The following is a 24,289-nucleotide window of genomic DNA, read 5'->3' on the forward strand; positions in this document are numbered from 1 at the left end:
GATATGTCAATCCAAAGAAATTAAGCAATTAGATCATACATGTGTGTGTGTTCAAGGTGATTAAAAAATCAAGGGAAAAATCTGTGGAGTTGTCCAAACGGTGAAGGAAAAAAAAGAAGAAATTATGCATCTTCCACTCTGCTCCTGCAAACAAAGAGAGATGAAAAAGAGCACACCACTATTTCTATGGTGTCACGCGTTTCCACTAACAAAAGAAGGTTCAGCGGGCCAAAATTCAATGAAATGGACACCAATTAAGGGAAGTGGACTGAGCAATTTAATTATGGTTATAAATACTATGATGTTATGCAAATTCTAGTAGTAATTAAGCAAGACGAGAGAAAGTTATAGAACAATGGAAGGGTTATGGCTGGTTGTTCTGGTGATTTTTGTTATGGCTTTGTCTGTGGAAAGCCAATTGAAAACAGGGTTTTATTCTTCTTCATGTCCGAAAGCTGAGGCCATAGTTAGGTCCACAGTTGAATCGTACTTCAAGAAAGATCCTAACATTGCAGCAGGGTTGCTCAGGCTTCATTTTCATGACTGCTTTGTTCAGGTTCTTGACCTCTTTATTCTCCACTCCATCCTTCAGCTTATTTTAAACGCAAGATAATGATCAGTGCTATGGACTAACATTAATCTTTTACAGGGCTGTGATGGTTCAGTGTTAATTGCAGGCCGGTCTTCTGCTGAGAGAAATGCGTTGCCAAATCTAGGATTAAGAGGGTTTGAAGTAATTGATGATGCCAAATCACAGATAGAGGCCTCATGCCCTGGCGTGGTCTCGTGTGCTGATATACTAGCATTGGCTGCTCGTGATGCTGTGGACTTGGTAAATGATCTCTTCGCCCTCAATTTCCAATGCATGAATAAAATTTAAGAGCAAGAAATATATTCTTATGCATTGTGTGTTTTTTATCAAATCTCAGAGTGATGGTCCGAGTTGGTCAGTCCCAACAGGTAGAAGAGATGGCAGAGTCTCTTTATCATCCCAGGTCTCAAAATATTTACCTTCTCCTCTAGACTCCATTGCGGTCCAGAAGCAAAAATTTGCTGATAAAGGCCTTGACGATCACGATCTCGTAACTCTCGTTGGTATAAATTTATTTCTTTCCCATTCCAAGTTAGCATTCGTTTACTTTCTTGAAACATAAGAAATGGAGACGAACGAAAATAGAGGAGATATATCTCCATTTACCTCATATTAGCATTCGGTAACTTGTTTCTGTTTCAGGAGCACATACCCTAGGCCAAACACACTGCCAGTTCATACGGTATCGCCTATATAATTTCACAGCACGGGAAATGCAGATCCAACTATAAACCAATCATTCCTATCACAACTTCGAGCTCTGTGCCCCAACAATGGTGATGGCACAATACCAGTTCCATTAGATAAAGATAGCCAGACAGATTTTGATACAAGCTTCTTTAAGAACGTACGTGATGGTAGTGGAGTTTTGGAGTCTGACCAGAGACTTTGGGATGATGCTGCAACACGAGATGTTGTGAAAAAATATGCCGGCACCGTAAGAGGACTTTTGGGACATAGGTTTGACATTGAGTTCAGGCAAGCCATGGTTAAAATGAGTAGCATTGACATGAAAACTGGGACAAATGGAGAGATTAGAAAAGCTTGTTCAAAGTTCAATTAATCAATCGAAGGAGTGCTGCAACATAAAAATCTATACACGGAATTACTTTAATATATATGTGTTTGTGTGTGTGTGTGTGTGTGTGATGATGGATTTCTGAATAATTAATTGAGAAAATAATTTCTAGTTTTATTTTCCTAACTTAAATTTGAGTCTTGTAATTTGAAGGTTTCAAATTCAGAATATAGATAAGAATTACAATTTAGAGGACGTGAAGGGAAGGAACATCCCTTAGATTGTGACGTCAAAATTCAGTAGACGTTGTTTAGTGTTGAAAATTCATAGTTTTATATTTTTAAAAATTGACCCATAGTTCAAAGAGATTTGTTTAAGTTCAAATTTTAAAATCATTATCTAATATAATTTATTAATCTAAATATACCATGATGTTGATAATGAAAATTAATACTCTCATCTTGGTTAGGTTAACTTGCAGATAAAGAGGTGAACCCATGTTTTTGATAAAAATTATGTTGCTTGGGATTTTTTTTCTTAAAATAAAATGATATTATTTGTACTAATAAAACATAGTTTAAAATGTAACCCTACTCAAGCTCTTAATCAAAGAGTTATTAATTAATTTTTTAGATAAGAATCTAAGTTAATAAATCATCAAATTAACTTGCTATACACACTAGCATATTGAACTGTGCTCCACAGTGTGTCATTAATAAAATTTTTTTAAATGTAAAACCTAAAATAATCTTGGGTCTGGCTGCAAAGATGAACCCAATAACATTAGGTCTGATGGAATAACCAAACCCAATAGCATTGATATTGAGTTTAATTGTCAAACCTGACCTAATAGTATTGAGTTTGACAACAAAGAAGTTCAAAAGTTGTTAGGTCCTATCGGAAGCAGGACTCAACGCTATTAGGTTCTGGTGGTAGCAGGATCTAATGCTAAGAGAAAATAAATTCAACCCAACCCAACCTCAAATAAAAAAAAATTATCATCACTATGAGCTATTTTTTTATTATATGAAAAAAAATTAAATAAAAGAAAAAAAAATCTAAATAGATAAAAAAATAAAATTGGAAATATCTGGCGGCCCAGTTAGACTCTGTATAGTATAAAAAAAGTCTCGTCAATTTATTTTCTCTTTACCATATGAAAAAAAATTAAATAAAAATAAAATAAAATTTAAAGAGATAAAAAATATAAAACTGAAAATATTTGGCAACCCAGCCAGACTCAATCTTATCTTTAAGCTATTCCCAACAGTTTTTGACATAAAAAATAAAAAAAATAACACTCCCAGCAGTATTTTTTAACTAAAAAACAGCATAGATAATGCCCTTAAATATTACAGTATTATTTACAGTGCAAACATTCTGTGTCTGATTGGAGGAAGAATAAATCCATGTATACAGTATATGCACACAATTTTTCCAATACTTTTTAAAATAATATATTCAGTTCTTAATGAAGTATTAACGTGATTCACGTAGCCTTTTCTAGAAGGACATTGATTGGAAGGTACACGTAGGGCTAGAAACTTAAAATAATAAATTTAAAAGCATTAACAAGAGTCAAATCCATCACTTATAATTTTTTCATATATATTTGATTTCATTCATAAAAATCAATTATAAGTGCTTAAAAATCGAAGAAATCAATAATCCTGTTTCACTATAAACATTAAGAAAATATGACTGAAAGTGAAATTCATGTAGATGAAACTATATATATATAAATAAACAAGTACAAGTTAACAAAGTTTTCAAAAAAGGATCACATAAACTCTAAATGGTAATTTTATTAGTGTATATTTTTCTTTTTTAAGAAATATAGGTTTATAACTTTTAAATAAACTAGAAAACTAATCTAAATAAATTAGAAAATCTTGAAAAAAATAAAAAATTTAAATAAATAAAATTATTTAAAAAAATATACTTTTTCTTAACCTATTTTTTCCTTACCTACTCCATCATGATCATTACTATAATTAGATATTGTTTGAAAACGTAGTGGATATTATATTGTTTAAAAATTTAAAAAATAATTTTTTTAGTTAAAAATTAATTTTTTATATGTTTTAGATTATTTTAAAAAAATAATTTTTTTAAAATAAAAAATATTATTTTAACATATTTTGACATAAAAATTAAAAAAAAATATTGGAAAATATTGAAAACACACTACCCCCACGGCATATATTAGTCTCAGTTTCAATACTGTATATAAAACTCCATAGATAGACGAAAAGAAACAGTAAAGGAGAGGAGAGGAGAGGAAACCCATAATCCATTATTATTCATTTCTCTCCTTTTCCATTTATTTAGACAACCTGCTACAGTCGCACAGACAGGAAGGTAGAGACTACTATCTGTGTCTGTCCCTTTGTCTTCAAGAGTACTTAAACCGCCAGTTGCAGGCAAAACATCTTTCTTTTATCGCCAACTACTTTAGTTAAAGAAGGCTTCTCTTAAACAGCTCTTTCATTCTTCATCAAATTTTCTAACCTAACTATCAATTTCTATTTATAGACAAAGATGGCTTCTCTTACACCAATCTCTCAAACCCAGTTTTTATTTAACAAACCCCTCCTCAAATCCTCATCTCCTCGTCTTGAAACTTGTTTTCAATCAAGTTTTGTGTCGAAAAGGTTGTGTTTTCAATTGAAAGTTCCAGTCTTTGATAGAATGCCTTTGAAAAATACTGCTGTTGTGGCTGCTACAACAGCTGAGAAGCCTAAGAAGAGGTATCCAGGTGAGGCAAAAGGGTTTGTAGAGGAGATGAGGTTTGTGGCTATGAAATTGCATACAAGGGAGCAAGCAAAGGAAGGGGAGAAGGAGGTGAAGGAGAAAGAAGAAGAAGCTGTCCGTAAGTGGGAGCCTTCTATTGATGGCTACTTGAAGTTTTTGGTTGATAGCAAGTTGGTTTATGATACCCTTGAAGAGATTGTTGAAAAAGCTTCTTTTTCTTTTTGTAAGTTTGATTCTTGTTTTAAGGTTCTTTATTTGATGTATGTTTGCCTGGCTTTTAATGGTGGATTTGTTTATCTTTGGGGTGTGGCAATGGTTGTCTTGTTTTGTTTCGATGATTGTTATTGGGTTGCTTGAAGGATTGTGTTACTGATAGTCTTTTGGTTTGCTTATTTGTTTGGACTAGTAGTTATGGATGTGGAACTTTGACTTCATAATTCATAAATTGCCTTTAGTATGAGGTGTGGGGTACCGTACTTGGATAAACAGGTGATTCTGCTAAGAGTGGGGTATGGCATTTTGAAAGAGAAACTGATGGTGCTCAATGTCTTTTTTGGTTAATGATCATAAGCATTCACAAACCTCAGACATACTTTTACATTTACCACTCCATGTCTATATAGTGCACGGGGTGGGATCATTTTGCTGTTGTTTTGGTTTTCTTGTTTTTATCATCAATGCATCCCCAAGTTCCCTTTTGCACCGTTTGTGACTTGTGAACTTTTTTGTAGACCATGGAACATTTTCTTGTCTATATACTATACGCGTGTTGACTTTTGCCTTGTGACAGAGCTTAAGACCTGAATCCCATTTTATCTTTTCCTGTAGATGCTGAGTTCAGAAACACTGGACTGGAAAGGTCTGAAAAGTTGGCAAAAGATTTGGAGTGGTTCAAAGAACAAGGCTATAACATTCCCAAACCTTCTTCTCCTGGTGTTACCTATTCACAGATTCTGCAGGAATTGTCAGAGAAGGATCCTCAAGCATTTATTTGTCACTTCTACAACATATATTTTGCACACTCTGCTGGTGGTCAAATGATTGGGAGGAAGGTAAACAATTAGTATTTAACCTGAAAGAAAAGTGCCCATATTTTTTCATGCTACATGACAATTTTTGCATGGATGGAGCTATTTTTGTGGCTCCATGCTTAGCTGTTGGGTTGATTTGATATTTGGTACTATTTGATGTTTGCACGCAAGTAAATCTTGAGGTGTCTTCTCTTTTCCCTCAAGAGTCACCATCTGTATACTGGCTGTGATTAAGCTTTATTTTCTTATATATCAGAATCAATCTAGGAGATATCCATGTTTACGCAATACATTAGGGGTTTTCTAATGAATTAGGAATTGCCAATTATGGGCTGGTTTGGAAAAAGGTTGTCTGGCAGCAGCTATGCAGATATAACCCAGTGCGTGCCTGTTACTGGCACTGGCAAGTGGCAACAGTTTTCAATGCGCTCAACTCTTTTCATTTTTGAGATATGTCTTGAAAAGCAGCTAGGTAATATGGATAATTGTCTTAGTATTTGAGGTAACATACTCACATTTACCATTTTGTTTTACATCAGGTAGCTGAGCAGTTACTTAACAAAAAGGAGTTAGAATTCTATAAATGGGATGGTGACCTTTCCCAGCTGTTGCAGAATGTCAGGGACAAGTTGAATAAAGTTGCGGAGGTTTTTTTCTCGCTAGTCCCACAAAATTGTCTTGTTAATCTCTTACCACTAATTTAAACCTTGCATTGATCCTGACAATTTAACCGTCAAATGTCAATATGATCATCTTACTTTTCCTCTATGAACTTTTTGTTATGGGTTCTATGACCTGGTAGATAATGTGTTAATTGTTGGGATTGCTCAGGGCTGGACCAGAGAGGAGAAGGACCACTGTTTGGAAGAAACAGAGAAATCATTCAAGCATTCAGGGGAGATTCTTCGCCTAATATTATCATGATGTTTATAATTGCTTGTAGTCTTTTGTAATGGTGCAAGCCTTAAAATGTTGAAGTTGTTTCTTTTCCGTGGTAACTTTACTTCCATTGAAATCATTTGACTTCTGTTATTGTGTAAAGAACTTCATTCAATGTACAAATAAATTCAACAATCATTTGACCAAGCTGTAGTGTGGAAATGCTGTAGATATTTTTTTACTTTGGTGGCATGAGCTGCTTTAAACTTTTGTTATAGAATAAATTCAAGTCATTGATTATGGAGTATTTATGGATGCTTGGATTCTGCTGCTGAAAACTGGTTTCCAAACCTTTATGTCATGAGGGATTAGATGAGGATGGCGTAATGATAACAATGTTGAAGCTTGTCTTATGCCTATGCAATGCGAACTTAAGCAGGTATATATCAGGAGACCATTTAGGCCCTCCATGATGAAAAGCAATGATGCTTAAGAACAGCTTGCTGAACTAAACATGTGACAACCCAGATCCAGTTCCAGCGTATGCGTGAGAGAGTAAGAATACTGCATCTGGATTCCTTGTCTATTTCCCATTCTGTTGTGCCAAACAAATCATTCTATACCTTCGGTTTCTTTCTCAGCCTCGAATTTAAATTCTCCAAATTCAGTGCTTATGCAGACCTTGTTAGGATGCTTGTACAGCTATAATAATCTACACCTTGTGCCTGCTGCATTGGGATTTGGAGAGGTACATTGCACATCATTTTCAGGCTAGAGACCTTGGATGTGGATGTCTGGAGAAGTAAAGAAAACTATCTTCAGGCTGGCCTTAACTCCCCTCTTCACCAACCCATAAGGCAATGACTTCCATATCGTACTGTTGACAAGGACATGGTTTCCAGGCTGGTGAATTATTGCCCTCACCGCATAATTATTGCCCAACTCCCAATCAAGAAAGGCCATGATAGATGATGAATTAGCAGCCTTGTAATATATTTAACAAGAAAAAGATACTGTAACAGGTCTGATCCTTCCACGTTTTTTAAAAAAATTGTTTTTATGATGGGGCCATTTGTTTATTTTTCTTCTTATCTCCTTATATATGGTAGGAGAGTTGATAAGATAAAGCAACTCCACTCGTAGCTCCCTCTTACGAAGAGGGATATATCACAGACAAAATGGTCAAACACCTCTCACTATTTGGGCTCGTCTTTGTCTTCTCCTCCATAACATTCCCACATTCTAGCTCTATCTCGCCTACCTTGCAGCCTCGTGCTCTGAAATCCTTCTATCTCAAAAATATTCAGGTATAGAGCTATCAAAATTAGCATTTCTTTTGACATGATTTTGATTCACATTATTCAAAGAATCTGTACACAAATTTGTTATTTTTTCTTCATATAGTATGTCTTTTTCCCACATAAATCTCAGGCTGCAAAGAACTGTCCATACGAACTTGTTATAAAGACCAGTTGCTCCTCTACAACTTACACCAGAGACAAAATCAGCCTAGCTTTTGGTAATTCTTATGGCAATGAGGTTAGTAAGAAACCTAGTTTACTATATAAGATTTGAACATGTTTCCGGTTTGGGTTCATGTCTGTTTAGTAGCTAAAAAGATGTAAGAAAAATACAAGGAAACCAACATTCTTGTCATTTCCAGCAAAATAAGAACAGAGCGTCTCTAGTCTAATCAGATTTTCATGGCAACAGATCTTGACATTCAAAATCTAAAATGAACCCATTAAAGGAAAATAAATCTAGATAAAGGGATAAAGGGTCTGATCTGATTTTTGTGTATTTTAAATTTGATTGATAAATTGTTTTAGGTCTATATCAAGAGACTTGACGATCCATCTTCGGGAACATTTGAGAGGTGTTCAACAGATTCATTCCAGATAAAGGGACCATGTGTGGATGATGTTTGCTATCTATACATGCTTAGGACAGGATCCGATGGCTGGAAACCTGAGAGCTTGAAGATCTACGGTTCATATACCAAGACTGAGACATTCAACTACAACAAATTCCTTCCAAATGGGGTGTGGTATGGGTTTAATGTCTGTGGTCGTGCATCTGAGTCAGCAATTATGTAGTTGACAGTGTGATCATGTTGATGATTGTTGTTGTGTTTTGTTAAACTTAAATCATTAATAATGGACTCCGCATATACTGAGGATTTGCCGGCCTAGAAAGTTTTTTTTAAAAAAATAAGTGAAAATTAGCTTGATTAAACTCAAGAAACAATACAGGTCAATTTACCGACTTAATTTAAAAGAAAAATCTTTTTAAAAATTAAATGTATAAGTAAAAAATAACTATCATTTAAAAGAGATCCCTAAATAAATAAAAGAAAGAAGAGATATTAATCTAAATACAAATAAATTAAAATTTTAAAAAATATATATATAAAACAAGCATAAATTGAAAAAAAAATAGAAAAGACCAGGCACTGCTAGGATTAGCAAACCAGGCCAACCCGTCTAACCCATTTCTTTAAGGCTTAGACGACTGGGTCCTATATTCTTTTTTGTTGCATTTGGGTTGGGTGACATGTTGTCTGCCTCAATTGTTTTTTGAAATAGATCAGACGACTCGTCGTTTAAAGCTGCCCAGATTCCGGTCATTATGGTGGCTGAAAAATTAGGCTTTAATTTTTTTGACCTCAAAAAATGTTTTTTAATCCACTTTCAACCTAAGATACCTATAAAACATCTTAGAAATTGTTATAAACTTATTCATGGTCTAAAAAACCTACTCTGAAATCAAAAATCAAACTGAGCCTATATATATTTTTTCAAGGACTTTCAAGGCAAAAAAAAGAAAAAAAAACACTTAATATGAACTTCCCTTATCAAATGGAACAATTTAACACAAATATCAACTATTTGGATGACCTAAATCGATGTCAATGACACTTTTCTCTCTCTATCTTCGGAATTTAGCAACCTCTCTCTCTCTCCTCTCTAGTTGGGGACTGAAAATAACAAAATAAACTTTTGTATCAAAATTAAACTTGAAAAATATTAAGGTGCTGAAATTGTAAAATTTCTGTTATTTTTTAAGTTCAAGGACCAAAAATGTATTTGTTGCTGAAACTTATGGCACATCATCCATATTTAGTGCCTCTTTCCTTCCGGTCCCTCTTTTTTCAACCCTATATTTTCCTCAGAAATTACAATCAATTGACCTTTAATTAAAATTAAATTACCGGTAAAAAATTTGAGGCCCATAATGAATTTTTGACAAATGCACAATGCCAACACAGTGCCATCAATAATAATTTGTATGTGCATGAACAATACCTACCTTTACAGTAAAAAATCCATGTGTTTTAAGTTATAGTACTAGATTAATCTATCAAACCCGCAACTCAGGTCATAAAACGGGGACAACCAATAAAAAAACATTCAATGTTGAAGGACATGAAACTGAGATAACCTCTTTAAATTTTTTTTTTTAAAAAATCTGAATTAACTAGGGTTAAAATTCTGAAACCTGCGACCCTGATCTTGAGACCATGATATCCTCATAGAAAACAAATCAAAATAGATTATGAAACCCAATTCCCAATCGATCCAATATTAAATAATAAAATTGAAAAAAAAACAACCTGAATCAACTCAGGTTAGCCTATCAAGCATTATTCTCGGGTCATGAGAATGAAATAACCTAATAAAAAGCAAATAAAACAAATCATAAAATCTAATTCTCAATTAATCCAATAGCAAATGATGAAATTGAGAAATAAAATAAAGAAACAAAACTCTAGTCAACCTGGTTAACTCGTCAAACATATAATTTGTGTAATGAGAATGAAATAATTTAATAAAAAATAAATTAAATATTAAATGATAAATTTTTTTAAAAAATAAAACAAAAAAACAAAAAAATTTTTTCTTGAAGTTACACACATGTGGTGAAATTACTTTTCAATGCTACATATCTTCCCCATGTTTTAGTTAATTGTTAATAATAAAACACTGGGAGCAGCCAAAAAGGGAAATAAAAAAGTTAAAATTGGAAGTTAAGAAGGATGGGAAAAGGGGATGTTCCTTGGCTCTTCATGGACTATAGAGCGTGACAAGAAGATGAGACGTCTGGCACAGTCATCAAAAAACGTGTTATGGATTTTGTTGCCCTTTTCGCAGCGTGTGCTTTTCACCCCTTCCCCTCCTTGGCTCCTCCTCCTAATGGATTGAGTATTATTTAAGTGAACCACTGTTCAACTCCGATTGCTTCTTTTGGGCCCTCCGATAGAGAGGAAAAGACTAAAACAGACTAACATGGACTGGCGGCATAAGATGAGGAAAGCTTGGTTTGCTGTTTCTTCAAGATTCAAGTTTCGTAAATCTGGTTAGTTTTTTGCATCTTATCACGGTTTCTTTACCTTAACTACACCACTAAGCTCTTTTCTCTAGCCCAATGTAGATGGAGATGCGCCTTACTTGAGCACGATGATTCTTGGTGGGAATACCAAGTTCTACGTGGTTGGACTTGGAGGACTAATGCTGGTGTCTATGCCTTATGATTAAGCAGGTTCAGGGGGTGGTGCAGCTTGTAGGAGTGCTTGTAGTTTGTTGAAGTTGCAAGATGATGTACAAATGTGGGTATAGAGATGTGGAAGTAATGTGGAATATGTTCATTGAATCTAATCCAGAGAAAATGGCAGCGGCATTAGTGAATTCTACTTCCAAACCCACCAGCACGCAAACCCAAATGCCTTCTTGGAGGTCTTTCCTTTGGTCTCACAACAAAACAACCACCACCACCACCACAACTTCGTTTACTTCATTCAATCAAGTTATAATTACCACAGAAGAAAAAATGCAGAAACAATTGAGGGGTAGATATGTATGTATTTAGTTTATTCTCATCGACAAAATGGAAATGAGATAACTTGCTTTATGTAACAGTTGTTCTCACAGGAACACTGTGGACCAAAACTATTACAGTTCACAGTCTCATAATCTGGTCATTAATTTATCCTAAACTCTTTTAAGTTTTCTTTCTTGATCACATATTCTAAAGTTTATTGTCAAGTTATTGGACCATGGGCTATCTATTTAGCACCATCAAAACTCTCCTCTACAAAAGAAATCCATGGCTCATCCCATGATGAGAGAGCACTTGCTGTTGAAAAACAGACTTCAGGATTTAACCCAGTTGATTATGCATTTCCAGTAAGGTTAATTATTGTTAGTATATGTTTTCAACTGAATTCCGTAGCCTTGGTAAGAAATTATTCATCACAAAGCAATTAATAGAAATATATTTTGATAATGCTGACATGATCATCAGTATATTAAAAGGAAGAAGAAGGATACTTGCATTGCTAGATATCATTTTTAGGGCAATCGCCTGAATTAAAGCATCGGGAAATAAGTCTTAAGAACCGAGTTTAAGGAACCTTTGTGCCATGGGATGCTTGGCTTCAGACAAGTCATCAGGTTTCAAAACTTCAACAATTTCTCCATTCACAAGGAGGCAAACTACATCAGCAATCCTCTGGATCTGTTTGATGCTGTGAGAGACAATAACAACTGTCAGCCCTCGTTGTTTCTTTAATTTTACAAGAACATCCTCTATGTTCTGTGTTGAAATTGGATCCAATGCACTAGTTGGCTCATCCAGTAGCAAAACCTTTCAAAACACAGAATATAATCAGAAGAACAGCATATATTGGCCAACTGAAAGCAGATTTAGCAAGCACGTGAAAAAAAACTGGAGGCATGAAAGCACAATGCAAAGGAATGGAAATTGCAAAGAGTTTTTGCACATTTCAATAGGCATTACCTCTGGTTCATTAGCTAGGGTCCTAGCAAGCGCAACCCTTTGAGCTTGACCGACAGATAACTCATTGCTAGCCTTTTTGTAGAAGGAAGAATCAAGGTCTGCAAGCGAAAGCAACTTGTAAACCTCGTCATCGGTAAGCTTCTTCCCCTTCAATTGTGGTCCATATCGTATGTTATCTGCAACCGTGCCTGAATAGATTGAAATCAATGATCAGTTAACTAGAAATCACATAGCATTTCTTAAAGGTACCAGGCATATATCCATCAAGTCAACAGAAGATAAAGTGCTATTACTGCCGTCTGCTGCCGCAGCTACAACTGGAATTTCCAGGGGGAAGCTGCTGCATCCCAATCCCAAAGGAATAATCAATGTGATTTCCATCACGAATCTTAGTCCAGAAATTGTGTCGGGACTTGGAACACACTAGGCGAAGGCACTTGATGGTGGTTGAATGCGTGACAGTGAAATACTTAGCTGGTATGCATAAGGATTTTAATCATAATATTACAACAATCAGGCATCCTGCCATCATAATATTACAGATAAGTATCCAGTAACGCAGCTAAGAAACTTGTAGCTATTTAAAATTTTAGATGACAACAGCCAGTGTCTTGCCTGCCAATCAATATTGATGGCATGCTGCCTGATCTATAGAGCACTCTCTAAGGATTCTATAATCGACAAGGCCAAAAACTTCCTGAGCTACAATCTACGGTGCGCATTGTGCTATTTTGGGACTGGATTTCAAGAAAGAGCACTCTATACCAAAATACATGCCACCCTCTGTGCTGATCTACACTGGGCTGTTAACTCAATCACCCTACCAATTACAAGAAATTTACTAACTATAATGATAATTCATAACACTAGCCGAGCTTGGAAAGGCAAGAATTAAACATTGACAAGCATATTTATGCAGGTTTTGATTGATAAACCAATGAGTCAAAATGAAACTTTAAGAAAAAGAAAGAAAAAATCAATCTAACCATCAAAAAGAGCAGGAAGCTGAAAGAGCATCCCAACTTTCCTGCGATGGCCAAGAACATCAAGATCCTTAACATCATGACCATCAAGAAACACGGTCCCAGAAGGTGGTTCCCACAATCTGTTAAGTGCCCTCAAAACCGTCGACTTTCCACTTCCACTAGGGCCTATAATCCCCACAATCATCCCTTTAGGTATGTCCATATTGATTCCATTCAATATGGGCACCCCAGCATCAGAAACCTTAGTCAAATTTCGTATCCTAAACTTGGCTTCTGCCCCATCTTTCGCTGCTTCTACGTTAACAGCCAACAGGGGTTCCTGATTCCCGTTACCTGGAAACAAAGGAAGAGAAAACGGTAAAGGGTTGGAATAGGAAGACAAGAAACACAGGATAAGTCAAGAGATAAAGAGATTACTGTTGTTGAAGAGTGCTTTTACCTGGAGAGATGTCTACAACTTGGTAAAGTGAAGTCAGAGACATTATTGTATTTTGTGTTGGGTAAGCAAGTTAGGAAGTGGTGTTGGTCATTCTGACATATATGGGCAGCAGAAGAAGCCTGCCCCAGTTTTCGGTGGAACTATGGACCAGGTTCGTGATTCCTCAGATCAACCTTTCCTTAAAATAAAAAAAAAAAACCACTTGCTCTGGTTTTTGGCATTCTTGTCCAGGCTAACAAAAGTTTAGGATATCAAGCCAAAGCCAGTTAATTATTTTTATAGAAATTGTCATTATATATATATATATATATATATATATATATATATATATATATATATAAAATTTAACCTAAACCGATGGATTCAGAATAACAAATAATTTGAAGTCTCCATTTCCTCCCCTCCCTCCTCCAAAATATTGATATTAAAAAAAATCAAGATGTTTAGAGAGGAACTAAATCCATGATTTCATTTCTTAAACCCACCACGTGCAAACAACACATCGTGCTAAAAGCTAAAATATTGGTTTTTATTCTTATAATTATGGATTTCAAAATTCATCTTTGTTTTATTATATTATAAAACATAAATAGTATAATTAGTATTTTGCTTCTTGGTCATTTTATTTTGTTTTTGTCTCAAAAATAAGGTAGTTTTTCTTAGCATAACATAAATATCTTTTAAAAATTATACAAGATTATTTTGATAATTATGTTTTTAATGTATAATAAAATTACTAATGTAATTACTGAATAAAATAATTCAACACTTTTTACATGAGTGTACAAGGGCGTGGTTAAGCTTAAAATTGCCTCTTTTTTTTTTTGAAAATTGCATATTGGCTATGTAAAAATCATACAAGCTCTTTAATTTATTTATTTATTTGATTTAGTTCTTCTTCTCTTATTTGCAATTATTGTATTTACATTAATTATTTTAAATGGTTTGTTCTTTTTTTTCTAAATTAATGTCTCTTTAATTTTTTTATCATCTTTTTTTTTGAACTTTTGTTTTGTTGTTGTTTTTGTTTAATTATCTTTCTTTAACTTTTGTTTTTTTATTTTTTTAGGTTTGATTCTATTAAGTTAGCACTCAATAATTTTTTTCTATTTCACCTCTATTTTTTTTAATCATAAATAATCTATAATATTATAAATAATTTTTAATTTCACCCCCTGTAATGTTTTAATCTTTCAAATTTAATCTTGATTCTTTTAATTGTATTTTTTTTTGTTTGTGATCATTTTTTTTTAGATTTTATCCTCATTAGGTTTTTTCCTATGAGTTTTTAAGCCCTTTTTTTTGTTTTTTTTTTACAAGTTTTTTTATTAATAATTTTTTCAATGATTTAATCATTCAAAATTAAATTGGATGATATTTAAGTTTTTTGATTGAACTTGAGTCCATAATTTAACAAGTTGTAAGATTTTTTAGGATTAGATTAGAACATTAGGTTTAGGAGATTTGATTAAGTTTGCTTGGTTTCCCTTTTTTTTTTTATGTTGATGTTTTTTTTTTTGAAGTTTGACTCTTTTTTATGGTTTTTCATTAGTTATGTTAGCAATGAGTTATTTGATAATCGAATAGGTTTGGGTTTGATTTTTTGTTTTTTTTTTTGTAAATATTTAAATTTAACTAATAACTTGGAAGTTAAATTTTATTTAACCTATCACTTTTTTAACTTTTAAAAGAAATTGTTTGGCCCACGGCAACCGCGGGTAACTTTTATAGTTATATCCTACCAACATTGTTTAGTCAACAATGTTTAAAACATTGATGTAAAAGAGTGAATTAGGATTAATTTTAAAGAATAGTAACCACTCTAATTTTTAGTATTAATTGGTTGGAGCTCATCTACCGATCATGCTTTGAGCTCACAAATCACTCTTTGTTTACTCGATATATTTAATTTAAATTAAATTATTTTAATTAATCATAGACGTTTTAGTGACTAAAACAATTAAATATTAATTATATTAGCATAACCATTTAAATCTAGCAAAGTCAATAAAATTTATTAACTGAAACAACTATAATTAATTATAATTTAAAATTAACCGTAATAAGTAAGTCCAAGCGAAGAAACCGCCCTCAAGTTCTAGCTCTTAGGCTTATGTTACCTTTGGATTCGTGAATTTGGAAAGAGGGATTAGAATTCTATGAGTTTTGCAACATGAATCCGTTTTTTATTCTATTTTTATCCGGAAGGAATGGACCCATTTATAGTTAGAAAATGGAGATTTGAGAAGAAGTCGCCATGGCCACCCGTGAGAGCACACATCAATTGAAAATACAGAGAATTTGGACAAGAAATGAATGGACGAAGAACATGCCTAATAGTTTGTTTGAGACCGAACAACTTCAAGTTGTATACAGGTAAGGAAAAGAAAAGTCAATTTTTTTATAGAAAAAAAAACAATAAAGACAAAGCAAGGAAAATAAAGACAACAGAAAGTAAACTTGGTGTTGATTCTATCTATGGCTTATGAAGAGCTCTTCCAGCAAGCAAAGCAGCTTCCATGACTAAAGATATAACATCAATAACTTCATCAACTTGGCATTTGTTCCCCTTAAATGTATGTGCACCTGAGTTTCTGAAATTGTTCATACAATTGATGAAGTTTTGGCTGCACTCTTGGCTTAGATAGTCATCTGCATGCAATAATGCACCATCCCCACATAAAAAAATAAATAAATTATTACTTCTACAATCACGAGCAACACAACACAGCAAATTTCCTGTCAGTTACACTCACAAGCAACCAAATTCATAGCTGTCCATATGCCTATCCTAATGGTGACTTTATCTATAGAATTAGCTTTCACTTTCGACTTATTTTCTATAAATCTCCACCGACACTTAATTACCATGGTAATTCTTAATGATGACTGGCATTGTTTGTGCCTCTCTCTTTTTTAATTCTATGATTAGGGTATCGCATGCCTTGCCTCTAATTATGTGCTTGGTGTTCTAAGACAAAATATATATATATATACACACACACACACACACACACACAAAATAGATAATAGAAACATGTTTGAGTAGAGAAACAGAGATGATTACAATTTTGAAATGAATTTTTATTCTTTTCAAAATAGAAAAACAGGGGTGCATGTTTTCACTTTCTCAATTGTTACCAGCTATTTTACCTACTATTTTATCTCGATATAGTAATTCAACGTAAAGATAAGGGAAGGAGGAATTAAAGGGAAAGGAATATTTATCTTTCTATCAAATCACAACTACTGATTTTGGCATAGTCAAATAATTCTCCCCGTTCATGATAATTTTTTGTAACCAATTTGTCCACCTCCTAGTTTAGATCTATGGGAGCTATAATTAAACAGTTGATCTCCCTTTTACCAGAAAAGGGACCATACATTGAGAAGCACTTGAAGAAATTTAAAGAAAATTACACCAACAACGGAGCCATGCTCTTATGGTGAATGAGAACTTACTGTTCTTTGCTTGCACACAGGCGTCATGCTTCATACAACAAGCATCAAGACCGTCACAAGGCTTCTCTCCCGGGCATCCGCTATATAGAAGCCCACAATACTTGCCATATCTCAAAAACGGTGGCACTGCCATCCACATCAATCAACAACAATCTTGACCATATTCTTGTTAAAACTCAATGAGAAGAACATTCAAACACAAAAGAAAACAAGAAACAGCCCTAAATAGTTTACTGTAAAGCGATTCTGTCTGTAAATTTTTTTTTATAGATTTTGTTGTTTGTTGTAATAGATAGATCGAACTGTCTTTTTGGAAAGAAAATAAATAATTGTGAAGATAATTGCCCACCTGAACAGAACTCTGACTCGCATTTCCTGCTACAGTCTTTGCTCTAAGGAAAACGAAGAAATCTTCAAGTATTAAGGCTTCTATATATTAAACGAAAAAATAACGAAAAACTGAGAGATGATAAAAAGAACAAACCAGGGAGATAGCAGAATCAGTTGTTTGAACTCCAATGTTGAGTGCTTGGACAGAAAGGGATGAAAAGGCAAGGACAAGGAGTGAACAAGAAACAAGAAGGGATAGCTTCAATGAGTTGCAGCACTCCTTTGCCATTGTTTTTAGGGCTGAAAAATGAAGCTTGGTTTTGCTTAAAGGCAGAGTGTATGGGCAGAAAATGTTTTATTGAGAAACTGAAGAAAAGGAGGAGGCTTGTCTTGTAATGGCTCGTGATACGTTTTTGGAGTGTTGTTCATGCTCACACTTCTGACCAAAGTGAGATGTTTATAATTGGAACAAACTGCGGGGTCGTTGTAGGGTCCATCTCTTGTGAACTTGCCCTTTCAACCACCTCTCAATCAAACACCCCAAAATGGTAAAAAAAAAAAAAACAGAAAAAAAAGTGTTACTGATTACAATGATCTTAAACCCAAATTCGATCTGATGTCAGTTGGGGTTTTTAAAATAAAAAAAAATTAATATGGGTGTTAATGATAATTCATTTTAGGAATTATATTAAGTATTTTAAAAAATAAAATAATGTGAATTCTAAAAAAAAGTTAGACAGGTTGATTGGTAGGATTTTATGATAAATATTTTTTTTTTATGATATTGATGCTATAACTACAGTATATTTACATTATATTTCTCTTTTATGTTATTAATATTCAGTAATTAATTATAGTTTGAGAAACATAAAATTATAGTTTGAGTAATTAAAATTTCCAAGATGGCAATTTAATCCCTCATTTATTTTTACTGTTCCTAACAGTAACCCTAATTTGCTAACCATTCCTTTTCAAATGTTCTCTTTCTATATAAATATATTAGGGCAAGCAGACTCCTAAGTCCTAACTATAAACAAAATGGGCCAATGGGCCATGAATTACTCTTTCCATAAGCCACCAACCCAACATTACTTTATAAAATAGTTGACCATCTACAAGTTGAGATTTTCAGTCCACACAAAACTATGCAAGCTCACTCATAGCTTATACAATATAATTAGGGCTCAGATCACATCACTATATATATTCCAAGCCCAATCACTTCATGTAAACTAGCTAATTGCCTTCAAAAGGACTTTCTAAAAGCTCTGCTACGTACTGGATATGTAGTTAATTACTAGCTAGGATAGCTTCCAAGCTTTACCACCATTGATGCTGAATTTCTTAAGCCTTCCGAAGAACATTACTAAGATGAGGATAAATTTTCCCATGTTACTCCACCTTCCAACAAATCCAAACCATGCATCCTTGCACGAGCTATCAGGTTCAAGTTGTCGTTTGCAGCTATAGCCAGTTGAGAACCCGACATTTCCGTATGCACTACAAAATGATTGATTTTTCAATATGGGGTTAGTTAAATAAATTATGCACGCAGGCAGTCAATCATAGATTTTGATTACATAATAAAAATAAATGATTTGGACAGTCGTTCTCTGTGATAAGAATTTATGATACCTTACGACTTCTATGGTGATATTGAGTACGTTGAAGTTGAGGGGGTCTTTCTTCAACTTCTCTCTCTCTGAGACGCAAATGAGAATCACAAAGATGGCTAAGGTAGATAAAGGTGAGAACAACAGGCACTGAACCAAAGACTTCCTTTGGTTTTTGCATTTTTGGCCAGCTTCTGAATCAACCTCTTCCTGTTGCTTTTTCGGCATAAATGAAGTGTATGGTGGGAGATACCTGCAAACATAGAAATCAATATAAAAATAAAAATAAATCCAAGATTACAATGATTTCAATATAGTTATAAGACTTCATAATTAGATTGTGCTTTATATATTCAGTCAACCTTAGTGGTTAAGCATCAAATTATCCAAAGAAGCAGGGGTCAAAGCCAGCACTCGACCTCATTATTTTTTCTTTCCTTTTAAAGACAACTTGGAACTTTTTTCTTTGAATTTAAATATATATATATTCTTGAAGAAGCTAAGACTTTTAGAAGAAATGAAATATCAGAGATGATTTTATTCCAATTGAAACGAATTTGAGCTTGAAAGGGGCAATGCGTCATACAGCAACAACGAGAATCAAATATATGCATGTAATATACTTTTGATAAGCTTCTAGTAGTACTGTTCAATGCATGATTAATAGATTTGATTCTGTTTGCATTGTCAAAATAATATATTTTGCATTGTTTTTTAATTTCAAAGTAAGTGATCTTTTAATTAGAGATCCACTTCTTGGTTGTTTATCATATCTAAACTAATTAATTAACTAATTAAGGTCTGTAGTGCTTTTGGGACAATATTAAATTAAATAGGCTTTATGCTCCATCCACTTTCAATGGATTAATCCACATACACGCATTATATATAGATAGATAGCCATGCACGATAAAATAAAAAACAGGAAGAGAAAAAAATAATATATATATATATTAAGGAGAGAGAGAGTTAACTATATATCTGCTGCATGGCCAAACACAAAATGATCAGAGAAACAAACCCAAAATCTAATAAATACAAAATAAAAATAATAATAAAAATGGGAGGCTCAACTAATATAAAACTTAAATATTTTTTAAAAAAATCAAAGGTCAACTTAATATTAAACTCAGTGCTATACAATGACCAGGCAAAATGGGAAGCTCAACTAGAAAAGTCATAATTATATATGGTCACGATCTAATTCTCCATGCATACATGATATCCATTTGGCGTAGAGAAAGGAGTTAATGGACGGGGTATGAGATTCCCCCACCATTGTTGCTGTGGTTGGATTTGACAGGAATTTTCTTTTGAGATCGATACAATACTATTCGTTTGGGAATTGCAGGCCACATGACAGTGTAGTGCGTAGCTCATATTTTTTGTGGCCAGTATTATGATTCCCAGTATTTCAAAAAGAAAAGTATGAGATAAGTCGTTTTTTTAGTCTCAATATATATATTAGCTTTAATGCATGTACTTCTTTCCTAATTTTGTTTTGGCTCAAATTCGTTATCATGCAACCTGGGAAAAAAATCTTGATTTTCTTAGTAAGCTTAAAAGTTTGGTACTCGAGAATTGCAATTTTCGTTTCTCCCTTTGTTTTTCTATTGAAAAAGAATTTAATTAAGGATATATGGGTTGTGATCTTGAACGTTCAAAAAGTGAATTTAAATATATCAAGCTGATCATAGTAAGTTTGAAATATTTAATTTTAAAGGTATAAAGAAAAATAATCAGAGTGAGATTCTGTACAAATACAAAATTTGTACCAAAAACAAAAATCCATTCATAAGATTTAGTGCATGGACTTTCCATAATTAAATAAATATATCATGCATAGATATATACATGTAAAATAAGAAAGAAAGACTTACATCATAACCACGAAGAGCACCAAGATTGCTGGAGAGATGATGGAGAGATCGACAATAGATTCACCGGTATGCCTTGAATTTACAACCTGAAACAATGCACCCATCAACTTCTGATAGGGATTCAGACCATCCATAGCTCCTGAATTCCACTCCATGGAGCAAAAGAGTATGAACTGCACCAGTATAAACCCCGAGACTGTGATAGCGAGAAGGCACGAATGAGAAAAGGATAGCAAATGGCCATAGCCCATCTCTCTAGTATTCATCAGAATGTATCTGAACTCCACTTTCCTTGTGATTTTCTCCAAAATCCAGATCAGAAATCTCAGGCAAGATGGGTATAATGTGTTTCCAAGAAGAATTTGAGGGATGAGAATGAGTAGGAGACCTGAATTCTTCTTGAAAGCTACCATGTTCTCATTTGTAGGCACAAAACCACAGTTGGAAAAGGTAGAGACTGTGGTGAACACAGAAAATGTCTGAATCTTAATTCCTTTACTGCCCAGGACTTGTCTTGCACTAGGAACAAGGCTTGTATACATAGCAACTAAACTAGAACCAGTTATGTGAACAACTGAAAAATAGCCCAAAGCCACACAAGCAAGGCTCTTAAGTGAGTTCAACTTGAGACTGTGATCATTGTCTAAAGAGTTGAGATTAGATTCCAGGTCTACATTGGTTGGTTTCTCAATCTCTAGCCCTGGAAAGTTGGTACTTTTTGGAGGATTGTGGTAAACAGAAGAGACTCTACTTTCCTTGGTTTCATGTTTAGAGAATTTGAACCTTGACAGATAAAGTCCAAGGATGGAAGTGAAGACCTCTCCACCCAATAACATCAAAATGGTCATGATGATAAGTTGTGTGTTAGAGAAGACCTCCATTTCCACCGATGACATGCTTGAAACTGTTGCCGAAGAAACAGAAGTAAAGAAGATGTCAAGGCTTGCAGGTCTTAATGAGCCTGGTCTTGGCTTTGAAACCTTCAAAGCCATATGTCCAGCCAAGGAAAGGATTACAAAATAAGCAAGCTGAACCCAAAAAGGGTGTATTTGAAAGACTAATACACGAAGGAAGGACCGGATTGAACACATGGAAGATTTATGGAAGCAACTTACTTTGTTGCAAAAGAAATTACAAGGGTGCTCCAATTTCTTACCAAAACAAGCAAAGCTCTTCATCTTTACCAACAAGAAATTAATTTGCACCTCAATGGGATATGATGTTTATAAAAGAGCAATACGGACCCTCCTGAGCGAGCTAGCTAGCTATTCGATAGAACTCCAACTCTAGTTGGAATTCACTGTGAATGAGTGGCTGCTAACCATGCAAGCTTAGTGGAATAATAGAAAAAGAAATCAAAGGGGTAGAAATGCTAGTTTATAGTATTTGGCAACTGTTTAGCGTAGGTTAGGTATGTGTAGAGAACTTTCTGGCAAAACCAGAATATATATATGCAGTATCGGAATAGAAAGTTGATTCTAAACAAAAAAATTTCTTTTAGCTTCAATTACAAGGTTTGAATCACGTGAGTGATACTTTAATGAGATGACATTATTGATGTTTTAAAGAAATGACATATGAAAATTATTGAACTTTTAATCTTTATGCGCATATATAATTTAACATTTTAAAGATGTTAATGAAAGTATCAGAATAGAAAAGCGAGTCTAAACAAAACTTTTCGTTTAGCTTGAATTATAAGGTCTGAATTAAGTAAGTAATGCTTTAATTATGAGATGACATTATTGATATTGTAATGAAATTACATATATGAGAATTATTTAACTTCTAATCTCTATGCCCTGCAGTAACAATTTCTTCATTAATTGTGCACATGTATGCATACCACACGTACAACAAAGGAATACAAGTGTAGGAAACTGTTCAGATTTCAGACGGAATTTTGTATATATGCCCTGTAACAGCAATAATTCATTTGATCTAGAATAATATTGTGCCTTTGTCCTGTTTTGTTTTATTTTATTTTTCGAAAGAAAACATACATAGTTCAGCTTGTAAAAAGAGATGGAAGTCCAGGATAAGGTTACACATCAAATAATGCATGCGTTGTGATGGACACTTCGACGTGACTCTAATGCGCTGATTCGATTAGATATGTAGTTTGTTTTGTATAATATTAGACAGGGTCAAGCTGATCAGCAACTTCAGTCATGATGGGCTTAACCTAATCCCAAAATTATTATATGAAATAATATCCACAAACATTTTTCTCTACCATGTCCGTAGTACCACATGTTCATCTCTGTGTGTTTATTGTCTAGCATTGAGCGTTTGGGTTGCTTGACAACTTGATGTTGGATTTTGATGAAATTATGGAAATTTTAGATTGTATTGAGTTTTTTCACATCTGTGATTTTTTGTTAGTGGGGTAATTGGGCTGGGACTAGTAGATGAGCTAATGTTATAATTAACTAGATCAATACCTAGAGCGAGTTGACAGGATAACATCCACATTCATCTAAAAAACAATTTTTTTTTAATTAAAATAGGGACCATACAATACTTAAATCAGTGGATATAGGAGAAAAGGTAATGTATATAATGTCAAATGATATCAAGTAAGGAAACAAGTTTTATAAACCAAGAAACACGGTATAAAAGACACCAGAAAAGTATTGACAAAGGGAAAGAATTTTGATAATTTTATTGCGTAAAACAACAATTACAAGGAATTAATAGGAAACAAATAGCCAAAACCAATGACATTTGAACTTAACTTAGCTGAACTAAAACCAATGACATTTGTCTGCTGCATGGTGTTTCTATTGCCAGGTAACATTGAAATTGCATCAGTATAAGAAAGAGAAAGATGGTGGGTAGCATGAGCTTTAGGTGCATGAGAGTGTGAGGAGGTGAGTAAGAGTTGCTTTGTGCGTGGAGGACTCCTATGTTTTTGCCATGTTCACTTACCTAGTGACCCAAAAAATTTATATACCAAGAGAGTGAGGAGCAGTGGGTGTTATGTGTGGAGTTTTATGTTGTTGTTATATTCATTTACATAGTAATTTGAGGTATTTATATACCTCGATCATGTGAGCATTCTTGATGGAGAGTACAAAAATTCTTGTGGCCATATGAGTCACAACATGATTCTTCTCTCTATGGGTATAATCAAAACACACAAAATGAAGTTTATTGCATGTATTGAAAATATCATTGAATTCTGTTTAAGGCCATATAACATATATTTTTTCTTTAATTCAAGTAATTGCGTTGTAAGATATGATTTTACTATCAAATAACCATCTCAACCTAATAGCTTAAACTGTTATGTGAAGTTCCAGGATATGATTTATATTATTTTCTAACACAATCCTTCAAGTGAAAGCTCTTTAAACTTGAAACTTGCACAAGCTCATTTTACCTTGTGTTTAATTTTTATTAAATAAATAGGAATTGTGAGATTCAAACTCGTGACCACTTGGTTATCAAGCCTCTGATACCATGTCAAAGAATCATCTCAATCTAATAGCTTAAGCTGTTAGGTA

At 33.7% G+C, this 24,289-nt stretch overlaps 5 protein-coding genes and 1 pseudogene across 5 annotated transcripts; 3 read left to right on the forward strand and 3 right to left on the reverse strand.

The window, feature by feature from the left end:
• Positions 1-346: 346 nt before the first annotated feature.
• LOC133673813 (peroxidase 25-like) lies at positions 347-1,796 on the forward strand (annotated as a pseudogene).
• Positions 1,797-3,825: 2,029 nt separating this feature from the next.
• Positions 3,826-6,481, forward strand: LOC133674833 (heme oxygenase 1, chloroplastic-like). Its single transcript, XM_062096100.1, has 4 exons — positions 3,826-4,587; positions 5,193-5,416; positions 5,935-6,042; positions 6,227-6,481. The coding sequence occupies exons 1-4, from the start codon at positions 4,152-4,154 to the stop codon at positions 6,317-6,319; spliced, it is 861 nt and encodes a 286-aa protein (XP_061952084.1). The 5' UTR covers positions 3,826-4,151; the 3' UTR covers positions 6,320-6,481.
• An 893-nt stretch (positions 6,482-7,374) lies between these two features.
• On the forward strand, positions 7,375-8,453 carry LOC133674834 (embryo-specific protein ATS3A-like). The gene is made up of 3 exons (XM_062096102.1): positions 7,375-7,581; positions 7,706-7,813; positions 8,104-8,453. Exons 1-3 carry the CDS (start codon positions 7,453-7,455, stop codon positions 8,368-8,370), a joined length of 504 nt encoding a protein of 167 aa, XP_061952086.1. The 5' UTR covers positions 7,375-7,452; the 3' UTR covers positions 8,371-8,453.
• Positions 8,454-11,505: 3,052 nt separating this feature from the next.
• LOC133673815 (ABC transporter I family member 17) lies at positions 11,506-13,694 on the reverse strand. Its single transcript, XM_062094710.1, has 4 exons — positions 13,496-13,694; positions 13,057-13,389; positions 12,071-12,258; positions 11,506-11,917 (listed from the first exon to the last, which is right to left on the reverse strand). The coding sequence occupies exons 1-4, from the start codon at positions 13,536-13,538 to the stop codon at positions 11,663-11,665; spliced, it is 819 nt and encodes a 272-aa protein (XP_061950694.1). The 5' UTR covers positions 13,539-13,694; the 3' UTR covers positions 11,506-11,662.
• Positions 13,695-15,812: 2,118 nt separating this feature from the next.
• Positions 15,813-17,730, reverse strand: LOC133673963 (phospholipase A2-alpha-like). Its single transcript, XM_062094913.1, has 4 exons — positions 17,442-17,730; positions 17,307-17,349; positions 16,958-17,083; positions 15,813-16,147 (listed from the first exon to the last, which is right to left on the reverse strand). Exons 1-4 carry the CDS (start codon positions 17,574-17,576, stop codon positions 15,972-15,974), a joined length of 480 nt encoding a protein of 159 aa, XP_061950897.1. The 5' UTR covers positions 17,577-17,730; the 3' UTR covers positions 15,813-15,971.
• A 627-nt stretch (positions 17,731-18,357) lies between these two features.
• On the reverse strand, positions 18,358-22,177 carry LOC133674357 (sodium transporter HKT1). The gene is made up of 3 exons (XM_062095412.1): positions 20,781-22,177; positions 18,923-19,153; positions 18,358-18,787 (listed from the first exon to the last, which is right to left on the reverse strand). Exons 1-3 carry the CDS (start codon positions 21,956-21,958, stop codon positions 18,589-18,591), a joined length of 1,608 nt encoding a protein of 535 aa, XP_061951396.1. The 5' UTR covers positions 21,959-22,177; the 3' UTR covers positions 18,358-18,588.
• Positions 22,178-24,289: the final 2,112 nt, after the last annotated feature.

The sequence above is a fragment of the Populus nigra genome, chromosome 15, assembly GCF_951802175.1.
Source record: "Populus nigra chromosome 15, ddPopNigr1.1, whole genome shotgun sequence".
Classification (NCBI taxonomy): domain Eukaryota; kingdom Viridiplantae; phylum Streptophyta; class Magnoliopsida; order Malpighiales; family Salicaceae; genus Populus; species Populus nigra.

Excerpts from the sequence above, each read along its gene's own strand:
- LOC133674833 (XM_062096100.1), top strand. The coding sequence starts at position 4,152 with ATGGCTTCTCTTACACCAATCTCTCAAACCCAGTTTTTATTTAACAAA. Across the intron at positions 5,417-5,934 it reads GTCAAATGATTGGGAGGAAG|GTAGCTGAGCAGTTACTTAA; the intron begins GTAAACAATTAG and ends GTTTTACATCAG. Across the intron at positions 6,043-6,226 it reads AGTTGAATAAAGTTGCGGAG|GGCTGGACCAGAGAGGAGAA; the intron begins GTTTTTTTCTCG and ends GGGATTGCTCAG.
- LOC133674834 (XM_062096102.1), top strand. The coding sequence starts at position 7,453 with ATGGTCAAACACCTCTCACTATTTGGGCTCGTCTTTGTCTTCTCCTCC. Across the intron at positions 7,582-7,705 it reads TCTATCTCAAAAATATTCAG|GCTGCAAAGAACTGTCCATA; the intron begins GTATAGAGCTAT and ends CATAAATCTCAG. Across the intron at positions 7,814-8,103 it reads GTAATTCTTATGGCAATGAG|GTCTATATCAAGAGACTTGA; the intron begins GTTAGTAAGAAA and ends AAATTGTTTTAG.
- LOC133673815 (XM_062094710.1), bottom strand. The coding sequence starts at position 13,538 with ATGTCTCTGACTTCACTTTACCAAGTTGTAGACATCTCTCCAG. Across the intron at positions 13,390-13,495 it reads AGTTGTAGACATCTCTCCAG|GTAACGGGAATCAGGAACCC; the intron begins GTAAAAGCACTC and ends CTTTGTTTCCAG. Across the intron at positions 12,259-13,056 it reads GCTTCCTGCTCTTTTTGATG|GCACGGTTGCAGATAACATA; the intron begins GTTAGATTGATT and ends CAATCTATTCAG.
- LOC133673963 (XM_062094913.1), bottom strand. The coding sequence starts at position 17,576 with ATGGCAAAGGAGTGCTGCAACTCATTGAAGCTATCCCTTCTTGTTTCT. Across the intron at positions 17,350-17,441 it reads CTGATTCTGCTATCTCCCTG|AGCAAAGACTGTAGCAGGAA; the intron begins GTTTGTTCTTTT and ends CGTTTTCCTTAG. Across the intron at positions 16,148-16,957 it reads CTGTGTGCAAGCAAAGAACA|ATGACTATCTAAGCCAAGAG; the intron begins GTAAGTTCTCAT and ends TATTGCATGCAG.
- LOC133674357 (XM_062095412.1), bottom strand. The coding sequence starts at position 21,958 with ATGAAGAGCTTTGCTTGTTTTGGTAAGAAATTGGAGCACCCTTGTAAT. Across the intron at positions 19,154-20,780 it reads GTGCTCTTCGTGGTTATGAT|GTATCTCCCACCATACACTT; the intron begins GTAAGTCTTTCT and ends CTATGTTTGCAG. Across the intron at positions 18,788-18,922 it reads ATCACCATAGAAGTCGTAAG|TGCATACGGAAATGTCGGGT; the intron begins GTATCATAAATT and ends ATCATTTTGTAG.